The 19,244-nt window shown below is 33.8% G+C and overlaps 1 protein-coding gene across 23 annotated transcripts in view; it reads left to right on the forward strand.

Annotated features, from left to right (window-relative positions):
- The window catches only part of LOC105492110 (C2 calcium dependent domain containing 5), a 94,949-nt gene that overhangs the window by 38,989 nt on the left and 36,716 nt on the right, over positions 1 to 19,244 (forward strand). For 12 of the 23 annotated variants that reach the window (XM_071072049.1, XM_071072050.1, XM_071072055.1 and 9 more), the window contains 3 exons: positions 3,415 to 3,480; positions 12,827 to 12,941; positions 15,914 to 16,009. In XM_071072049.1, the coding sequence (XP_070928150.1) occupies positions 3,415 to 3,480; positions 12,827 to 12,941; positions 15,914 to 16,009 (277 nt within the window). The remainder of the gene's footprint in view (positions 1 to 3,414; positions 3,481 to 12,826; positions 12,942 to 15,913; positions 16,010 to 19,244) is intronic. The other 11 variants (XM_071072053.1, XM_071072054.1, XM_071072062.1 and 8 more) reach the window with 1 other exon arrangement.

Consider the following 19,244-nt stretch of genomic DNA (forward strand, 5'->3'; position numbering starts at 1 on the left):
TAGCCAGACCTGGGCAAGAGCCTGGGCAACACAACAAGACCTGTGTAAGCCCTGTGGGTGTCATAGGAACAGATAAGTAGCAGAGGGAACCAGATGAGTCCATGGGTCAGAGACCCTCTTCCTGAGCAGGCGACTGGAGCTGTCATTTCTGAGAGTTCATTGTGTAACTTGAACACACTGGGACTGTCTTTGACCATGGCCACCTGTCCCCTCCAGCCTGCCCAGGCAGCATTTAGGAGACACAGAACCCAGATCCCACCACTGTGCTGGGATTCCACTCTGTCATTGGTGGTGGAATCCAGCATGGGCTACAAAGTAATTGTAGACTTTGTCTAGAGTAGCTAAGAATTGAAAAACAGACAGACAAACTAACATCTGGTCCTCAGTTTCTTTTATGTAGCTATTTGTTCTGTTTAAGCAAACAAGTAGGAATAGTAGGTTACTTCTTTAAAACATAGGAACATAATTAAAAGCAAGTAGGCATCAAAGTCCTACTGGATTCAGGCCCTTGGATCAGAAATACTCTGGTGATTTTTCTGTGTCTAAAATAAGCATGATAAATAGTGGGAACTTTCCATATGGAATGTGTTCTTATATTTCTCGTTGACTAGATGCTCAATCAACATACATTGATCCTGAAGTTATATTAGTATTCCTATTTGGCATATAGACGTATATATTTTTGAAAATTTTAAATTGTCACATCCAGTGACCTCTTTGTGAGGCTTGTATTGACAGCTATAAAAAGAAGGGTGGCCGGGCACGGTGGCTCACACCTATAAAATACTAAAAATACAAAAATTGGCTGAGCATGGTGGCAGGCGCCTGTAATCCCAGCCACTCAGGAAGCTGAGGCAGAGAATTGCTTGAACCCGGGAGGTGGAGGTTGCAGTGAGCCAAGATCACTCCATTGCACTCCAGCCTGGGCGACAAGAGCGAAGCTCTGTCTCAAAAAAAAAAAAAAAAAAGAAAGAAAAGAAAAAAAGAAGGGTAAAATGCTTTGAAGTTATTGGACCAAAACATTGTAAATAATGACTATTTTTGAGGATACAGAGCATTACTATTTTAAAAAATTTTTTTAAAGTTTATGCCCTGTAGTTTGATGTCATTTGAGTTTATTTCAGAGAAGACTGGAATTCTCTGGACCCTGAATGAGATTTCAGAAAAACAGTGCAAGTCAGGATCATTTAACTCTAAAACTGGGCAAATACATCTTTTAAGCACTGGTTTTCTCTTTTTTTTCCCTTCTTTAGTTTTTTTTCCCCCCTGTTTCTTATTTTTGTGGTCAATATAAAATGTTTTCTCCATTGTGGTATTTGTGTACAGTACTTAAAGAAAAATTCAGACTGATGCCAGTTTAATATATTGGGATCTTGAAGACTATGCCAAATTCTACATCTTTGTGTTAAGGAACTTGAATTATTTGGAAAATGCAAGGAAGTACCGAGTTAACATACCTGACATCAACCTTGTAACCCAAGGCCAGTTACCTGTGTTTCTATGGACCATTGACTCAAATATTTTAATAGATGGCACCCACTGATCTAATGGTTCGAAACATGGTTTCAGGAATATATTTAATTACTGGATATCTTCTGCTTACTGAAAAACATTTTGGGCTGGATGCAGTGGCTCACGCCTGTAATCCCAACACTTTGGGAAGCCACTTTGAGGCGGGTGGATCACTTGAGGTCAGGAGTTTTGAGACCAGCCTGACCAACAAGGTGAAACCTTGTCTCTACTAAAAATAACAAAAATTAGCCAGGCCTGGTGGCAGGCGCCTGTAGTCCCAGCTACTCGGGAGTCTGAGACAGGAGAATTGCTTGAAACCGGTAGTTGGAGGTTGCAGTGAGCTGAGATCGTGCCACTGCACTCCAGCCTGGGCGACAGAATGAGACTCTGTCTCAAAAAAAAAAGAAGAAGAAAAACATTTTGATTTTATTTTCTTGCTTCCATGTACTCTGAGTAAGCTATAGAGTCTGGGAGAACAAGTGAAGTTTACTTAAATAAGTTTAAGTAGAGAGCTGTATTTAAAGTGTCACTACTTAAAAAAAAAAACTAACTGCATTTTGGGGTTTATTTTACCTGCCAGTTCATGCTAACTGTGCAAGAAATGTAAGAATCCAGGCCCAGGGAAGAAAAGAGTAATTCTTATTACAGAATGTCTTTGGGTATTGTAACTACCAGCTCACCCATTCTCTCTGCCTTTCCTCCCAGTTTAGAGTATTTTTTCAGCTCACATGTAGAAATTCTCAGTTATTAATGGATTATTTCCCAAAAGGTCATGGACATATACATATAAGTGCTTTCAAATGGTGTATGAGTTACATTTTCAGTTTGGTTTATTTTTAGTTAAATACATGTGATTAATCTAATGGTTCCAATATTATATTATTTTGATTTAAAGTATCACATTCTGACTAGGCATGGTCACTTACACCTGTAATCCCAGCATTTTGGGAGGCCAAGGCGGGCAGATCGCTTGAGCTCGGGAATTTGAGACCAGCCTGGGCAGCATGGTGAAACCCTCTCTCTACCAAAAATACAAAAATTATCTGGGCGTGTTAGCACACGTCTGTGGTTCTAAATACTTGGGAGGCTGAGGCAGCAGGATCACTTGAACCCTAGAGATGGAGGTTGCAGTAAGCCGAGATCATGCCACTGCACTCCAGCGTAGGTGACAGAGGGAGACTCCATCTCAAAAAATAAAATGTCACATTCTTTGGATTGTTTTATGTATTATTATACACTAAAAAGGAACATTTTCTTAAGAACATTTACTAATCTCCAGACCTTTTAAGTAATTATTTATGAAGAAATTTTAATATATTGAAGAAAAGCTGAATGTTGAAACAAAACAAAACTCTAGATTAACATCTACCATAATGATGATGTTTTAATTTTGTGACAGTTACTCTGCTGAGAGAAGCTTACGATGGATTGAGATGCATGTGCTAATGTTAAAAATGCTGTGTTTGCATTCTCAAATGAATTTTGCAGCTATTTTTTGACTAGTGAATATGGGAAATTTTTGTTTCATTCTCACTATAGAAGGGAAAAAATCTTATTTTAAAACCACTACCACCTGCTAACTATGGATTTTTATTTTGGAGGCTTTTTTAAAGAACATCCTCCTTTGGTAAAATTTGAGCAAACAGGTGACTGCAACAAGGGAAAGAATGGGGTGGTTTTAAAAATCAAGGTAATTCAATAATTAGATTAGTTAATGTTAGATTACTATAGCATGCTCCTTTCCCCTTTTCTATTTCTAGTTCTTATTAACTCTGCTGTCTGTGTCTTTCCAGTTCCTGTCGAGTGGTGTTGTCAATTGCGTTCTTGTTTGTAGTGTTTTTTGTTTTATTCCTACTATTCTGCACCTAAAACTGATCTACTAATTTGCTGTTTTGAACTCAGCCTTTGTCGGAATTATGGGTAACACAAGATCTTACAAACTGCTAGACTGGAATAGTTTCAATTCAGGTATTTTAATGGTCATTCAGTACTACATATGCTGACAAAAATTATGGCAGCTCAGTGAAGTTTTTAGAAATGTTCTAGATGAAGTAAGTTTAAGGTCAATTCAGTTATACAGATATATTCTGTGCTACGTATGTAATAACTCTTGTAATTTCAGTGGAAATGCAAATATAAAAATGTGTTAACTAAAATGAATTAATGAAAGCCATAGAAATACTATAAATTATCAATGACTTTTCTTAGGTAATTAACTTCAGAATGATCATTTAAAATTATATTTATTACGTTTTGGATGGTTTTCTATATCAGGTAAATGATGTAGGCTTTAGCTTTAAGATTAAGCAAGTGTTTGTTAAATATAAGTATTTAATGTTTCATAAATTAAAAATAAAGTATATTTAAATGCACATTTAGATTTGAATAGAATATATTTAGTGTTCTGTAGGATACTGTAAAAGTGTAACTGTTAGCATTTTTATTTATAATTCTAGAAGTGTTCCAAAATAGATAACTAAGAACAGACTTGGGGGATTAACAGCTTTCTTAAACTTTCCTCCTTCCCTTTCCACATGTGAATATAATTTTTAAAAAGTAATTTTACATATGAATGTAGTTTGTAGCTTTTAAATAAACCAGACTAAGATAGCAAGTTTTACAGCTGATGATGTGTTTTAGAGTTAAAAGCAATTTTTCTTTTTGATAAAAGCATAATAATGTACATTTCTAATTGTTTATATTTTTTAGAATGAAATAATACAACCATTTTGATTCAGTCAGAAGCTGGTATGTTGCCTAAAGAAACTTTTCAGTTATTTGTCTCAGAAAGTATATCTTACAGAAAAGCAAAGCACCAAGGGGCTCAGAATTTTAGATAATATCTCAGAATCTTTTCAATATTGTAAACATTTTTTGTTCTTAGGAGTTCAAGATATAAGTTTTGATGTAAGTAATGCACGTTTGACTATAAAGTAAATCATATTCATCATGTAGATTTACCTAAATTCAGTCTGGTAAACCATATGATAAGTCCAACATTTACAGATGCAGATTGATATCAATCGATAATCCATAGGGAAATTTCCTATCCAAGTTTTTACCAGCATGCTGTCACTGATTAGAATTAAAATGATCATTTGTTAGTGTAATATTTTATAATTGGTTTTTAGTGAGAAATTGAAAAATACCTTGCTAGGTTAATTTCTTAAAAATAAGAACTTTTAAAACATAGGCAGATTAGTATAGTGGAAAGATATATAGAAAAAGGACATTGAGAGCATATTCATCATTAATAATGTAGGGAACTGAAATCTTGTCAGGGCAAAGATGTTTAGGATGAGATGTGTGTTGGTCAAATCATAGAACAATCTTGGAAATGGAAATGGCAATAATTAAATCTTATAGACATAGTAAGGATATTGTCCCACAAAAGCAGAATTTTGGTTTGGCAAAGAGAAACATGGTTGAGGAAGCAGTATATCTTGCCATCACTTCAAAATAATGTCAGGTAGAAAGTGTATGAAGAAAAAAGGTGGATATAAGTCATAGAATGTTAACATAAATGATGACACCTCGTAGTATGCTTCTGATTAATTAGAATCTTTCTGGTAAGACCTAGTATATATTCAGAAACAACTGATTTTCATACTCGTTTAGGAAAAATAACTTGATAATTCTGAAGAAAAATTTGATATAGGTAAATATATGCAAATCATTTATGTATTCTTCTCTGTAATTTGAGAATATTTAGCCATTGCTCTCCTATGTAAAAAATCAAGAACTAACCGTGGTAGGAAAAGAATTGTTGATACCATTTTTATTAGGGCTAGAATTGCTCATTCACACTGTATTTCCTGGCTTCTTTGTACCATGTATTACATGAAGCATCATCATTTTAATAACAGCCTTCCAAGAGAAAATATACACCACCATATTAAATATAATTAATTATTAGACATTCTTATTTCAGAAACATTAAAATATGGAAAGATATGGGAAGATTATTATACAGTAATGTTGTATAAAATATGACAGGTCATGCAAGCTTATATCAGAATTTATTTTGTGCCATGCAATTTGCTAGGTGTTAGGGTGGAAAGATTGCCAGTCCCTCTGCCTTCATGAAGCTCATATTCTTGGAGGATAGAAAAACATTAAATAATTTACTGTGTAGTATGGTGTGATACAATATAAAGGTTAAAGAAGAAGGCTTGATTAACTCTGTATGAGGGAAACTTACAGAAGTTGTAATTCTTGAGCTCAGATTTGAAGGATAGTTGGAAGAATCACATAGATTTATATTTCGGTACCCATGTTTATATATACTTTGAGTGTGGTTCTGAAACTTCTAGCATTTGCAAAACAATGTCCTAGCCAGTACTCATTTGATGATGTTTACATAGTTAGTTCATGCTTACTAGGTTGCTTACCACAGAGTACAAAATATCTTGGTTAGTTTAGCTTTTTTTTTCTGTCTCCTTTTCTCCTGCTTTGCTACCATAGTTTGTGTTAACTACAGTGTTAGAATTTTTTTTTTTTTTTGGAGATGAAGTCTTGCTCTATCGCCTGGAGTTCAGTGGCTTGATCTCAGCTCACTGCAACCTCCGCCTCCCAAGTTCAAGTGATTTTCGTGCCTCAGCCTCCCAAGTAGCTGGAATTACAGGTGTGTGCCACCATGCCCAGCTAATTATTTTTTGGTAGACACGGGGTTTCACCGTGTTGGCCAGGCTGATCTCGAACTTCTGACCTCAAGTGATCCGTCTGCCTCAGCCTCCCAGTGTGGGGATTAACAGGCATGAGCCACCACACCCAGCCCTAGAAATGTTTTTATAGAGCAGGAAGAAGGGAACTCAATATTAGAATTTATTTTAAAAATATGTTACCTTTACTTATCATGCTGCTTATGTTTCTGGCTTGGTAACAGACTTTGAGAAAGGCCAGGCAGGTGAGTGTTGCTGCTAGGAAGCAGAATGCAGCATTTACATTACAGATCTTATGTGTGACATTCTAGGATTGGAAGTGTGTAAGAATAAGGGTAGCCTATGCTCACATTTGCATTCGATCATTGACTATAGGGTGGAGAATGGGCTTAAAGGCAATAAGACTATAGACAGGGAGACCAATTAGTATGGTAACCTTGGCTAAATAGGTAACCTAGGTTTTGGTGGTGATAGGAGAGCTACATTGATCGATAACTTATTATGTGCCACGTAGTCTTTTAAGTGTTTTGTAATAGTAGGCCATTTAATCCTCAAAACAGATCTCTGAGGTCGGCACTAATCCTGTTTTGTAGGTGAGCAAAGTGAAATAGTAGTTTTCCAAAGGTGAATAGTTAGAAAGTGGTTGAGTCACAGTTTGTACTTGCGTACTCTGGCTTCAGAACCTATACTCTTAACTATAGATTAATGAGATATTTTGAGTATAATAATAGCAGGACCTAGTAACTAGTGAAATGTGGCAAATGAAGCAGGCTCTTGTCTGCTTTCAATACAAGAGAAAGAAAGGGGAATTATCCCACATAACTACAGCTCTAAAATTATACATAGCAATTGGGTGCTACCCTTTGGAAACTCAAGTTTATTTGAGCGTTGAGATGGGAAAATGTTTACAGAGCAAGTTTTAATAGTCCTAACTCAGTTTTCAAATGAGTATGATCTTTTATTTTTTTCCCTTGAGTTACCACTAGAAGTATTTTTGAGTAGCTAACATACATAATTTTTAAATCAGTGATAATCTTGATAGTTGTGGATAATTTGCTATTTTTTCCTCTGTGGAGATTGCATGTCAGCTTAGATTTTTTTTTTCAAGAAGTGTCAAGAAGAAGTAAAGTAGTTATATAGTGTGGTATCAAAATGTAATTATATATTAGTTGGAGATAGTTTCCGGATGTAGACAAAATTTGTGAGTTGATATTTTAAGTCCTGAGTTAGTAAAACAAGTTGTTTAACACTAGATAGCCTTTTGTTTGTTTTTGAGAATATTTTTAAAAGGGTTTTAAACAGATTTTATTTTAGACAGATTATAGATCTTAGGACATATTATACTTAAGTTTTTCTCATTCATAAACTTCTACTAGTGATAAGGCAAGCTTTGGATTAATGGTTCAAAATTAGAACATATTAGTCTTTTTTGTTAGCCATCAGAATTATAGTTGTTTAGAAAATTTATTTTAGGAGCAAAAGTGAGTAGTTATGTCCTATAAAAATAAGTATGATAATTACTTTACAAAATATTTAATGGTAACAAAGTGTGAGTCAGCTGATTATATAAGGATATATTTACAGAATGTGGATATCAATCTGCTCATCTGAATGAAATTTTTTTTTTTTGTTTCAATTCAGTTAAGTTTTTCTTTGGTGGATGTTTGTGGAGTGCCTACCATGTGTTGAACACTGTGTTGGGTACTGGGAAAAAAATTGTTAAGCCAGGCAAGCATCCTGTCCACACCCAGTCTAGGGTAATTCTTACACTATTTGGTGTGTGCATATGTGTGTATTGGTTAAAGGAGATAGGTGGTAGGATGTCTTGGAACTTTAATTCTACTGATAATCTCAGCAATTATCATTTTCTCTGAGAGATACTTATAAGCAGATGTACAAAGTATACCTAAAGTAGTTATACAGCTTTTGGTTTTCAGTATTTTAATAAGGTTTTCAGGAAGTAGATAAATAAGTTCAAGATGCAAGATGGCATAAATACAGTATGTGTGACATGTGAGCTTTTCTATATTACCAGTAACTTTAGAATAATGAAAATCCAGTTACATTGTGTGTGCGTGTGTGCATGCGTGTGTGTAGTGAAATTTCACAATTATGGAGTAGACTACACATTTGACTTTCTAAATTTACAGATAGTAAAGACTCCAGTTTGGTCCAACATGGATTATATCTTAGTTTCCTCCTAACATCCCAAGTGACTACATCTTGATGTTTGCTCTGTATTTGCACATGACTTCCTCTATAATGAGAATCTTCTTCCTAGTCTACTGATCCCCACCCAGTTTGAGGTTATATACTCCTTTGAACCTGAACTCTCTAATTTCTTTTTCATTAGGGGAAATTTATCTTCTTCAAGAGGTTAGCAGTTGGAATGTTACTTTCAGGTATTTGGGAATACAGCTTTTTATACTGTCCGTTAACATGATAGATTATCATTGTGTTAACCTTTATTTGATCCAACCTAACATTTTATCTCCTTTTGTTGATTTATAAATTAGATTGAATAACTGTCCATTTTTAAAATAATTTTTTATTGATACATAATATTTGTTTTATTTATGGGGTACATGTTTTATTTTGTTACATGCATAGAATAAGTAATGATCAAATCAGGGTATGTGGAGTATCCATCACCTTGAGTATTTATCATTTCTAAGTGTTGGGAACATTTCAAGTTCTCTCTTATAGCTGTTTTGAAATGTACAGTACAATGTTGTTAACTATAGTGAATCTGCTTTAAAACATTAATTTCTTTTTTCTTTTAACCATATTAAAAGAATCTGCAAGGCAGAGTTATTCTCTTCCAGAGCTATATAAAAATGGACTGAACTTAACATTTCAGGTAGTTGGTGTTTCTTAGTTGCCAATTGTGTGAATGCCTAAAATCTCAAAGAGGTTGAGTTTAATAAGGGCATATCATGTTGAGTTGTTCACATTGTTATTTTCTGAGATATAAACTGCCATTTTAGAATTTTACCAGTTTCACCTGTACTTCAGAAACAAAGTGTTAAAAAGATGGCAAGATATCGAGCTGTGGCCATGCTCTAGGAATGTAACATAGTAAAAATGAATGAATTCTGATATCAACCTAAGTGTGCTGACATTACCCCTAAAAGAGACATCAGTGAGGATTGATTTAGGGCTCAGTTCATGCCTGCAATTAAAAGGATATATTAAAAGATTTGTGATATTATCTACAAAGAGTTTTGACCCATAGAAGAAAAACATAAAATAGTATAAAATATAATTTTTATATTAAACTTATATGTATAAAATATATAATTTGAGTATAAAAATATGTTAAAAAATATTAATTTGTATATAATTAAATTTTAAATTCTCCTAAAATAACTTTTATAATTATAAATAATTCTGTAGATTAGCAGAAGAAACATGGTGTTTAAGGTGAAGAGGTTTGTTTCTTAACTTCTTTGAAATGTTTATTAAATGTGACCTCACATCTCAGCTGTATATCCTTCAAATAACTAAATAGTATCATTTCATGTGTGGCATATATAGTTGCCACAAAATTTTAAGCCAGATTCAAACATGTTTGCTTTTATGTTAGTATAGTATCCTCAATTTTGTACTTTTGTAGGGTGAATAAGATAATTCAAATTCATTAGTGTATTTCTTGTAGGAAAACACAATACATTCCTGTAAGACTGTAGCTACCAGTTTTTAAACCTTAAACATTCTATTGTAGGGATTAAATGCTGTGATATCTCTGAATTCTTATTGGTAATAGAATAGGCGGAATCATAATTACTACTTGAAGATTCTCTAGCTCATGTGGCATGAGTATAAAATAAGCTTTGATGATAAATTTAACTTTACTGTTAAACAAATTAATCTTAATTTTGTTTTAATTAAACACCCCCTAAATTTAGTAGCCAAAAATTTTTCCTTTAGTCTCTTGCTTACAGTTGTAGATAATTGTTAGTATAATTACCAGTTTGTGATTAAGTGCTCCCTACTGTATGCTTGCCTTGCTTTCACCTAGAATTTAGGGCCATTACTTTCTGTAACCATTTCAGTGAGCTGCCATAGTTTTCAGTCTGTACTGTCACCTGATCCAAGCATGCGCCAAAATATCCACTGTTTCTGGCTCCTGTATGCTGAATCTGCTTTGCAAACCCTTCGTTCTTTGAGCTTTTGCTTTAGCCAAAAACCAAATTTAACAAGTTTTCTGGAGTGTGGACATATGCCATTTGCTTCCTTAGCTCCCATGTTATGTAACTCTTTAGCTTTGTATTAAACTTGTAAATACTTTATTAAATACAATAATGGCATCCTCATGTGCAATTGTGTGGCTCATGTGTTAAAATAAAGGCTGCTTGTGAATTTGTCAGAAGAATATGAATGCTCCACTTGTGCTGCATTCAGCTTTTTGTTTGTTTGTTTGTTTTTTGAATCAGCCATTTATTCTTTCATAGTGTTTGGTTTAATTATTTGATTATTTTATGTGTTATACTAAGGTAAGTTTAATGTAAATGAACTTTGTATTCTATGTGATATCTTGTAGGAATTGTTATAATATACTTCCCCACTTAGACATGCTGGCCTTTTAAAAATAAATATATGTAGAACTTAAGTAGCTTTCTCCATTTTTTATTAATTTTTAAAACACTGTTTATGGATTACTTTCTGTAAAGTTCATTTTTAAAACAGTAAAGCTACCATGTATTACTTGTGGTACATATGTAGGCAAACCTAATGTGAGAAAAATCTATTCTTATAAAAACATAGTACATAATTATTTGCTTTAGAAAATAATGTTGTAAACTTCTAGAATGGTTTAAAAAGTAAGTAGGTTTTATTAGTCAGCTTATGAAAAGTTAGACTTTTTATTTCATGCAATTTTTTGGGGAAATAGGTATTTTCTAAACTGAGATACATTTCTGTAGTTATTTGTGATAAGTATTTTCTCAGAATCATAGGTAATTTAATAGATTAGAGCAACCACTTGAATAATAGTTCATCTTATGATACAAAAATTCTCTTTTAGGAAAGGATGATATTAAATGGATGTTCAGATTGGTCCGTAAGTGTGTATGTCTTAGAAGAAAAAGAGAGTATGGATTTGAAAGTGTATTTTTGCTGTTAATATATATACTTCATTTGGGAATATTGAAGAAATTCTTTAACACAAGTAGTATTTGTGTAAAATAGGTTCACTTAATTGTTCACACATTTCTTAATTTATAACATTGATTGCTAATACCATATTGTAGTCTTTTCTATTTCTTGTCCTTATTTTATCTTGTACTTTGATGTTTTTCTCAGTTTCCTGAATTCTGCATTTCTTTCTTCTGAAAGAAAGTTTTAAGGTAGCTTTGTCTTGGAACCAAAACTTTAATTCAAGAACTGGCTGGCATCATTTGTAGTTCTGGCTTTTATCTCCTTAATTCTCCCTTTTGCTGATCCTCCTCCCTGTGGAGGAAACAAAAATTTCATCATAGGAATGTGAGCTATAACACGCCTCTTAACCTTTCTTTACTTTGCTGTCTTCACTATTTTACTAGTGAGTATAATTCTACTTATTCTACTAATTTTGAAAAACATATTTTGAAAATCAGATATATACTGCAATTCAAAAATAGAAACTTTGGATTTTTTGGTTTTTAGATTTATTAGTGTCTTCAAATGGAAAATTTACGATGAGAGCTTAGCATTCTATTTAGAGTTGATTTTTTTTTTCTATCTCAAGTTGTTCCCAAATGAGAATTGGCCACAAAAAGAAGTAAATTATGATATACTAATTATAGACTTTCTGTTTTTAACACGTTGTACATGAAAAGCTACTATAATTTGCAGCTGCTGTCACCAGTAGTTCGCAGCTAAATGCAAGTGATTAGGAAATATGTATGACAGATGCTCCACTTACAGTGCTCCATTACAAGCAATATTGGACTTCTCTTTGGTAATAAAATACAATTCTGTGATTCTAAATCATTTTTAAAAATTACAGACCAATACATGGAGTGTTATATCTGAAATTTTTCCTTATATACATTACCAAAGTATTTGAATTAATTTTTTAAGTGTGTTTGCTTTCTTTTTTTTTTTTTTTTTAATTAGTCTCTAATTTCTTGTATTTTGCCTGAAGACCCACATCTCTATAGAAGGATGGCTTACAGATGGCTTTCTCTCTTTTAACATTGACAAATCTTTGCCTTGGAAAGAATCCACAATATAGTGAGTTATAAAAAATAGGTACCAAGAAATGAAATCAGAATTTAAGTTAAATTTATGGATATAACACATAAGGTGTTCACTCAGTGAGGTGAGATGTAGGATATCCTCTTAGTCTAATTCTAAAATTCTAACCATAGCTAAGATAAGAATTTGGAAACTCTGGGTCTACATTTAAAATTATATCTAATCATATATTCCTTTAGTTATCTCTTAAAGTAATAAAGCAAATGCAGATAGGTGGTTTGTTTTCCAGCAATCAAGTTTAAAATGTTAAATTTTATGCCTTTTGAGAAGTAACATTTTAAAGATGGGAAGTTTAAAAATCCATTATAGAATAATACTTCTTTACTTCCCATAGTATGTTTATTTTAAACATTTCATGTTCATATAGATAATGTGCTGTTGAGTAATAAACTGATTTAAAATTTATTTTTCAGATGAACCAGAAACTCGAGATGCATGGTGGGCAGAAATCAGACAAGAAATAAAATCACATGCTAAAGCATTAGGCTGTCATGCTGTAGTGGGCTACAGTGAATCAACTAGCATCTGGTAAATGATAATAACAACTTGATTTTCTAGACACTAATTTAGACTGCCATCTGAAAGGGGAAAAGCTTTATGCAAATAAAAGAAAAGAGAATAGCGAAGTGGTCAGGAGCATGGGCCTTGGAGTACATTAGATTAAGGTTCGTATGCCGTCTTTGCCAGTTAATGACTGTGTAATTATGAGAAAGTTATTTAACTCTTCTGAGCCTCAGTTTGTACATTAAAATGGAGATAATACCACACATCAATTAATTGTTTAAATCAATATTAAATGAGAATATAATACTGGCACATAGCAAATATTAACTCTAGGCTTCCTTTATTCTACTGTGTAACTGTATTAACTTCTTTCACTGGAACCTTTGGAACCCTTAATCTACTGTAAATGAATTGCCATGTGCCTTTAAAGTTTGTCCACAAACTCATTCTGCCTTCTTTTACCTACTGTAATGTAACTTTCTCCTGCTAACAAATCATTCTTCCTAATACTGACAAATTAGGGAGGGGCTTTCATACTCTTGGTTCTCAATTCCTTTTTCTCCTTCCCTTCATTTGGACAATCTCCTTCTTTAAAGTACATGCCACTCTACTGTTCCATTATCTACTTCCAAAGCATTCTTTTGCCTATCTTAGTTACTTCTCTGTTCTCTCTTCCAGTTACACATGATTATGTTCATTCTAGCAGCTGGCGTTATAGTTTCTTATTCTCAAGTCCTCTGACCCCACTTAACTTTCAACCATATTTTGGACCTCAGTATCACTTGATACTGTTCCTCCTTAAAATTTTGAAACTATAAAATTTTACTCTCAGATCACAACTTAACGTTTTTCTACCAGTATCATTTGCTCTTTTATATCTAGTTTGTTTTGAACCGTACCTTAACCAATTGTTTTCTCAGCCCCTTACTTAGGTTCTGGCTTTTCTTGTTCTTTTGCCATCCTTGAACCCTACTTTCAGCCCCCTCAAAAGTTTACAATTGATATCATCTAGAAATTGTTTAACCTTCTGCTATCTTATTTTTCTACCATCTATTCTTAGATAATTCTTACTGTCAGATCCTCTGCTCTTGTGGTGATCCTTATTGTTAGGGAAAAATGATTAAACTGTAGTAAATGTGGGCATTACAGAGCCATATTATTTAATCTTCTGTGGCCTTTTCTTTTCCTTTGTAGATCGTGTGTTATACTCCTGGACTGTTTATTCCCATAGTAGCTGTTCTACTCTTGTTAACTACTAACTTTGTCATGCTCATCTTGCCTTACTCCCTGGTTGTCTTGCCGCATTGATGGATTTAATGTCATAAACTTTCAAGCCTCAGATAAATGATTTTTTTGTTTGTTTGTTTTTGAGACAGAGTTTCACTCTTTCACTCAGGCTGGAGTGCAATGGTGTGATTTCGGCTCACTGCAACCTCCGCCTCCCCGGTTCAAGTGATTCTCCCACCTCAGCTTCCTTAGTAGCTGGGATTACAGCTGCCTGCCACCATGTCTGGCTAATTTTTGTATTTTTAGTACAGATGGGGTTTCACCATGTTGGCCAGGCTGGTCTCAAACTCCTGACCTCATGATCTGCCCGCTGCGGCCTCCCACAGTGCTGAGATTACAGGCGTAAGCCACCATACCCAACCAGAGATATGGTTTTATAAAGAAGACATAGTTCTTGGTATCAGATTTACATTCTACTGGATAATTATGATGTAAAATAAATTTTAAAATTGAGATATAGATGCTTTGGGATCCTAGAGGGCTGAAAGCTTGAAGTAGAATTGGAAGAAAGTGTCAATGAAGTAACTGATGCTTGAGTTGGATTTTGGGGGATGAATATGAATTGAATTATATAAATAAAAAGAAAAGGCATAGGGAGAGGTTTCAAAGCTTACAAGATGCATTCGACGCTTAAAAGAGTAGCAAAAAAAGAAGGCCACAGAATGTAGACTCAGGATGGCTGAAGATAGGTCACAGTTGGAGGAGTCTGCAAATGAGTTCAGTTAATTTACTTAGAAGTTTGAGTACATCTGACAGAAGCTTTTTTTCCTTTCTAGACCTCAAAAACATCTATGTATTTAAATTTTTACTAATCTTTTCTGTTCCAGCCCATGCTACTTTCTGTTACTGGATTAAACTCTCTGAAATGCACTTCTGCTCTTACAACTTCTTGATTTGAAGGCATCAGTGGTTTCATGTTATTCCTTCTGACATCCTTAATTCCTACCTACGCTTTAAGCCTGGTCTCCCTTTGTTTATTTACAGTTCAAGTGACTGTTCCTTCCCTGTTCTCTTAGGCTTCTGTTTTATTTATACCTGGTTTTCAGCAGTTCATCCCTAGGTTGCTACTTTTCTCATTTGTTTAGGTTATCTCATTCAATAATTATGTTGATTGTTTAATTTTTTAGCTTTCAAATTGGGTGACATATAAAGAATTTAAAAATTATTTTGAATATCAGTTTTCTGTTATATGGTGATATAGTTTAAGCTTCATTTAGTATATTTTATGTATTGTTTCAGAAACCTTTATAATAATTTAAATTTAGATTAAGCTATATAAATCACCTATATAGAGATATTTAAATAGTTGTACTTTTAGAATAATTTTAATAAAACTTCATATACATTTAAAGAATATTTTAATATAATTTGATTCATTCTAGATTCAGCAATATAATTTATTACTGCTTATATATTTTGAAACATTTCATTCTTTCAGCCTTGCCATATTTTAAATGAAGTTACTGTCTTTAATATTAATACTTTATTTCAATTTTTAATTTATGAAGAATTCTTGTCCTCCATTCAAATAAAGTTACCTCTGTTTTCTAGGCTAGGTTTAGGAGTTAAACCTCATAAATATTAATTAATATTTAGTAGAGTCTAACTTGAACTTAAATTGTCACTGTTATAATTATTTTGATAGTTAGCATTTTCCAAAGTTACACTGTCTGAAAAATGTTGACTTATTTGTGTTTTTTCCTTTATAGTGAAGAGGTCTGCATTTTATCTGCATCTGGTACAGCGGCTGTACTGAATCCTCGATTTCTGCAGGATGGCACCGTGGAAGGCTGTTTGGAACAGAGGTTGTCATGGCAGCCTGGCTTATTTTCCATAAGGGCAGAGAAGGGAGAGGTTGACTTTTTTTCTCAGAGTTGGGATAATTCTTCTCTGTAGGGTGGCTTACAGTGGTACAGTGTAGAAATCAGGACCAAGCACTTCACTAATTTTTAACTAACCCGTAGTAACAGAGGAGTATTGGATTCTGTACTATATGGCAAACATTATTGTTTCTAGTATCTTGATAAGTGACATGTATGATTGCCAGTTGAAGAGTTTCAAGTGTACATTTTTTTTTGCTTCGTCATGATATAGAACTAATCTTTTGATTTTTGTCTTCCTTTCATTTCCCTGTGTCTCACCTCCAAAAATAGAGGTTATGAAACAATTTTTATAAAAACAGTTCTTAATTTACAAAATAATAAAAGTACTGTATTTTATCAAGATTATCTATAGATATAATATATATGGTCCTTCCCTGTCCATAGGGAATTGGTTACAGGACCCCTTGCAGATATCAAAACCTGCAGATGCTCAAATCCCTTATATAAAATGGTATAGTATTTGCATGTAACCTATGCACATTCTCCCCTATACTTTAAATAATCTCTAGATTATTTGTAATACCTGATACAATACCTGTTCATCATTTCATTTTCATGGATTCAGTGTAATGCTCAGCACGTGGCAAATTCATTTTTTGCTTTTTGGAATTTTGTGGGATTTTTAATTTTTTTCCTGAATATTTCAACCTGTGGTTGGTTGAATCCATACATGCCAAACCCATGGATACGGAAGGGTGACTGTATATTTAAATATATATACATATATATATATAGACACACACACACATATAAACTATTAGTTTGTTACCAGAGTCTACCTGGATAATACAGATTTTAATTACCCCTTATGCCACAGTGTGCCTATTTACTTCCCCCCCCCGCCCAGTATTAATATATTAAGCATATATTAAGAAAGGAAGCAAAGGTCAAGTGTGTGGTGGCTGACGCTTGTATTCCCAGCACTTTGGGAGGCTGAGGTGGTTGGATCACTTGAGGTCAGGAGTTTGAGACCAGCCTGGCCAACATGGTGAAACCTCATCTTCACTAAAAATACAAAAATTAGCCTGGCATGATGGCGGGCGCCTGTAATCCCAGATACTCCGGAGGCTGAGGCAGGAGAATTGATTGCTTGAGCCTGGGAGGCGGAGGTTGCAGTGAGCCAAGATGGCACCCCTGTTCTCTAACCTGGGCAACAGAGCGAGACCCCATTTTAAAAAGAAAAAAAAAAAAGGCAAAAAAATTCTGTACCTTGTCAAATTTAGTATAAACTTGCAAGCATTTAAGATATTCTAGTTCTGGTATTCACTAGAGGAACTTGGTCAGTTTCTTTGGTCCGTATTAAAATGGATATTGACTATTATAAATTCCAGAGCCTTAAAGGTCATAGTAAATAGGAAAGTGAAGGTGGGGCATTTTGAAGCACACTAAATAATTAGAATGTTGTGTTGAGAAACTCTCTTTGTCAGTGAGTTGTATTAGTGGTACGATATAGTTCTTACACGTCTGTAGATTTCATTCTTAAGTTGATAGGAAGCCTAATTTAACAAATAACCTTTTTCATGTAGCTTGTTTTTTTTCTGTATTGTGGCTTGGATGGATACAGTACATTCTCTTATATGGTAGTTCAGTACAATAGGTGCCACCCCTAGTTGTAAAAAAAAAAAAAAAAAAAAAAGAAGGAAAATGTCTTTTCTTTCTGCTATGAAATTGTTGTTGCTTATTAGAAAAAATTTAGAGAACGTAGGAGAGTAGAAGGAAAAAAAGATTCCTGATGATCTCACTATTCAGGGACAGTCCCTGTGTACATTTCATATTTTGAATGCTTTCATAAATTTTAATACTTTTATTTTTATGCCTTATATATACCACTAATGTTGACATTTGTGTGAGCCATTTAGTTAAAAATTGCTTCAGTTTTCATCCTTTTATACCCCCTTATAACACGGCTTTGGATTCAAACAAACTGAAATTCAAACATGAGGCCTGCTACTTAGTGCTTAGTGCGACTTAGCGAGTTATCTCAGGTTGGTTTCAGGCTAAGTGGAACTACTATTTGCTGCTATATGGTGAACATTATACTGTGTTTAGCTATAGTTTTCTTATTGAATCTCTAAAGAAACCCACAAACTTCTCTAGGTACATATTCTAGTTTTATAAAGGAGTTTCTGAGAGGTTAAGTAATTTTCTTGTTCAGGATCACACAGTTCGGTTCAGATGTCTGACTTCTCTGTTAGTTGTAATATACCAGAATGGCATCTTCACAGTAAAAGAATAATATCTGGGAGTAATTTAATGTGAGTTAGAGAGTTATGAAGATTCAGTTAAAAATTCTGTAGTCCTAGTTACTTGGGAGGCCGAAGTAGGAGGATCACTTGAGCCCAGGAGGTGAAGGCTACAGTGAACTATGATTGTACCACCACCACACTCCAGCCTGGGTGACAGCAACACCCTGTATCCAAAAAAAAAAGTATGTAAAAAATCTGCAAAAGTCTTGTTTCCTGGTATATATAATATGAATTTTCCTTTACTTTTTAAATCTGTCTGGTTGCCAAGTTTCAGCTTCTAATGGGTTCCTTTAAGTTAGGGAGCATTGAGACCCACATCTTTCCAGAGCTCTGGAGGATCTGGTTGTGTGAAAGTGTGGAGTCTTTTTGTGGAGCTTCTCTCTGTTTCCATCCTTATTGTGCCGACATGCTCAAATTTAATGAATGAAAAAAATGCTTAATCATTTTAGAATGAATTCACAAACAGCATAATACGACAAGCATTTTATAATGAGTGGGGAGGTTGTGGATGGTTCATTTGTGGTTTATGTATGATATATCATTTGTGAAATAGATGTTTTGGTTTTTCAAAAAAGTTAAAACTATCACAGGAAATTAGAAATCTTAGAGTATGCCTATTTTTGACTTACTATTTTTCTTTTTTAATACTTTTTACATTAAATTAAAAACTATTATGCTTGGATTTTATTTTTCAATTTTTGGGGGTACCTAGTAGCTGGTATATATTTATAGGGTACATGAAAATATACAATTAAATTATTGATTATAGTCACCCTGTTGTGCTATCAAACGCTAGGTCTTATTCATTCTTTCTATTTTTTTTGTACCCATTAGCCATCCCCACCTTCCCTCCAGCCTGCCACTACCCTTCCCAGCCTCTGGTAACCAAAATATTTTTTTTCTTTGGGAAT

The sequence above is a fragment of the Macaca nemestrina genome, chromosome 10 (genome assembly GCF_043159975.1).
Source record: "Macaca nemestrina isolate mMacNem1 chromosome 10, mMacNem.hap1, whole genome shotgun sequence".
Classification (NCBI taxonomy): Eukaryota; Metazoa; Chordata; class Mammalia; order Primates; family Cercopithecidae; genus Macaca; species Macaca nemestrina.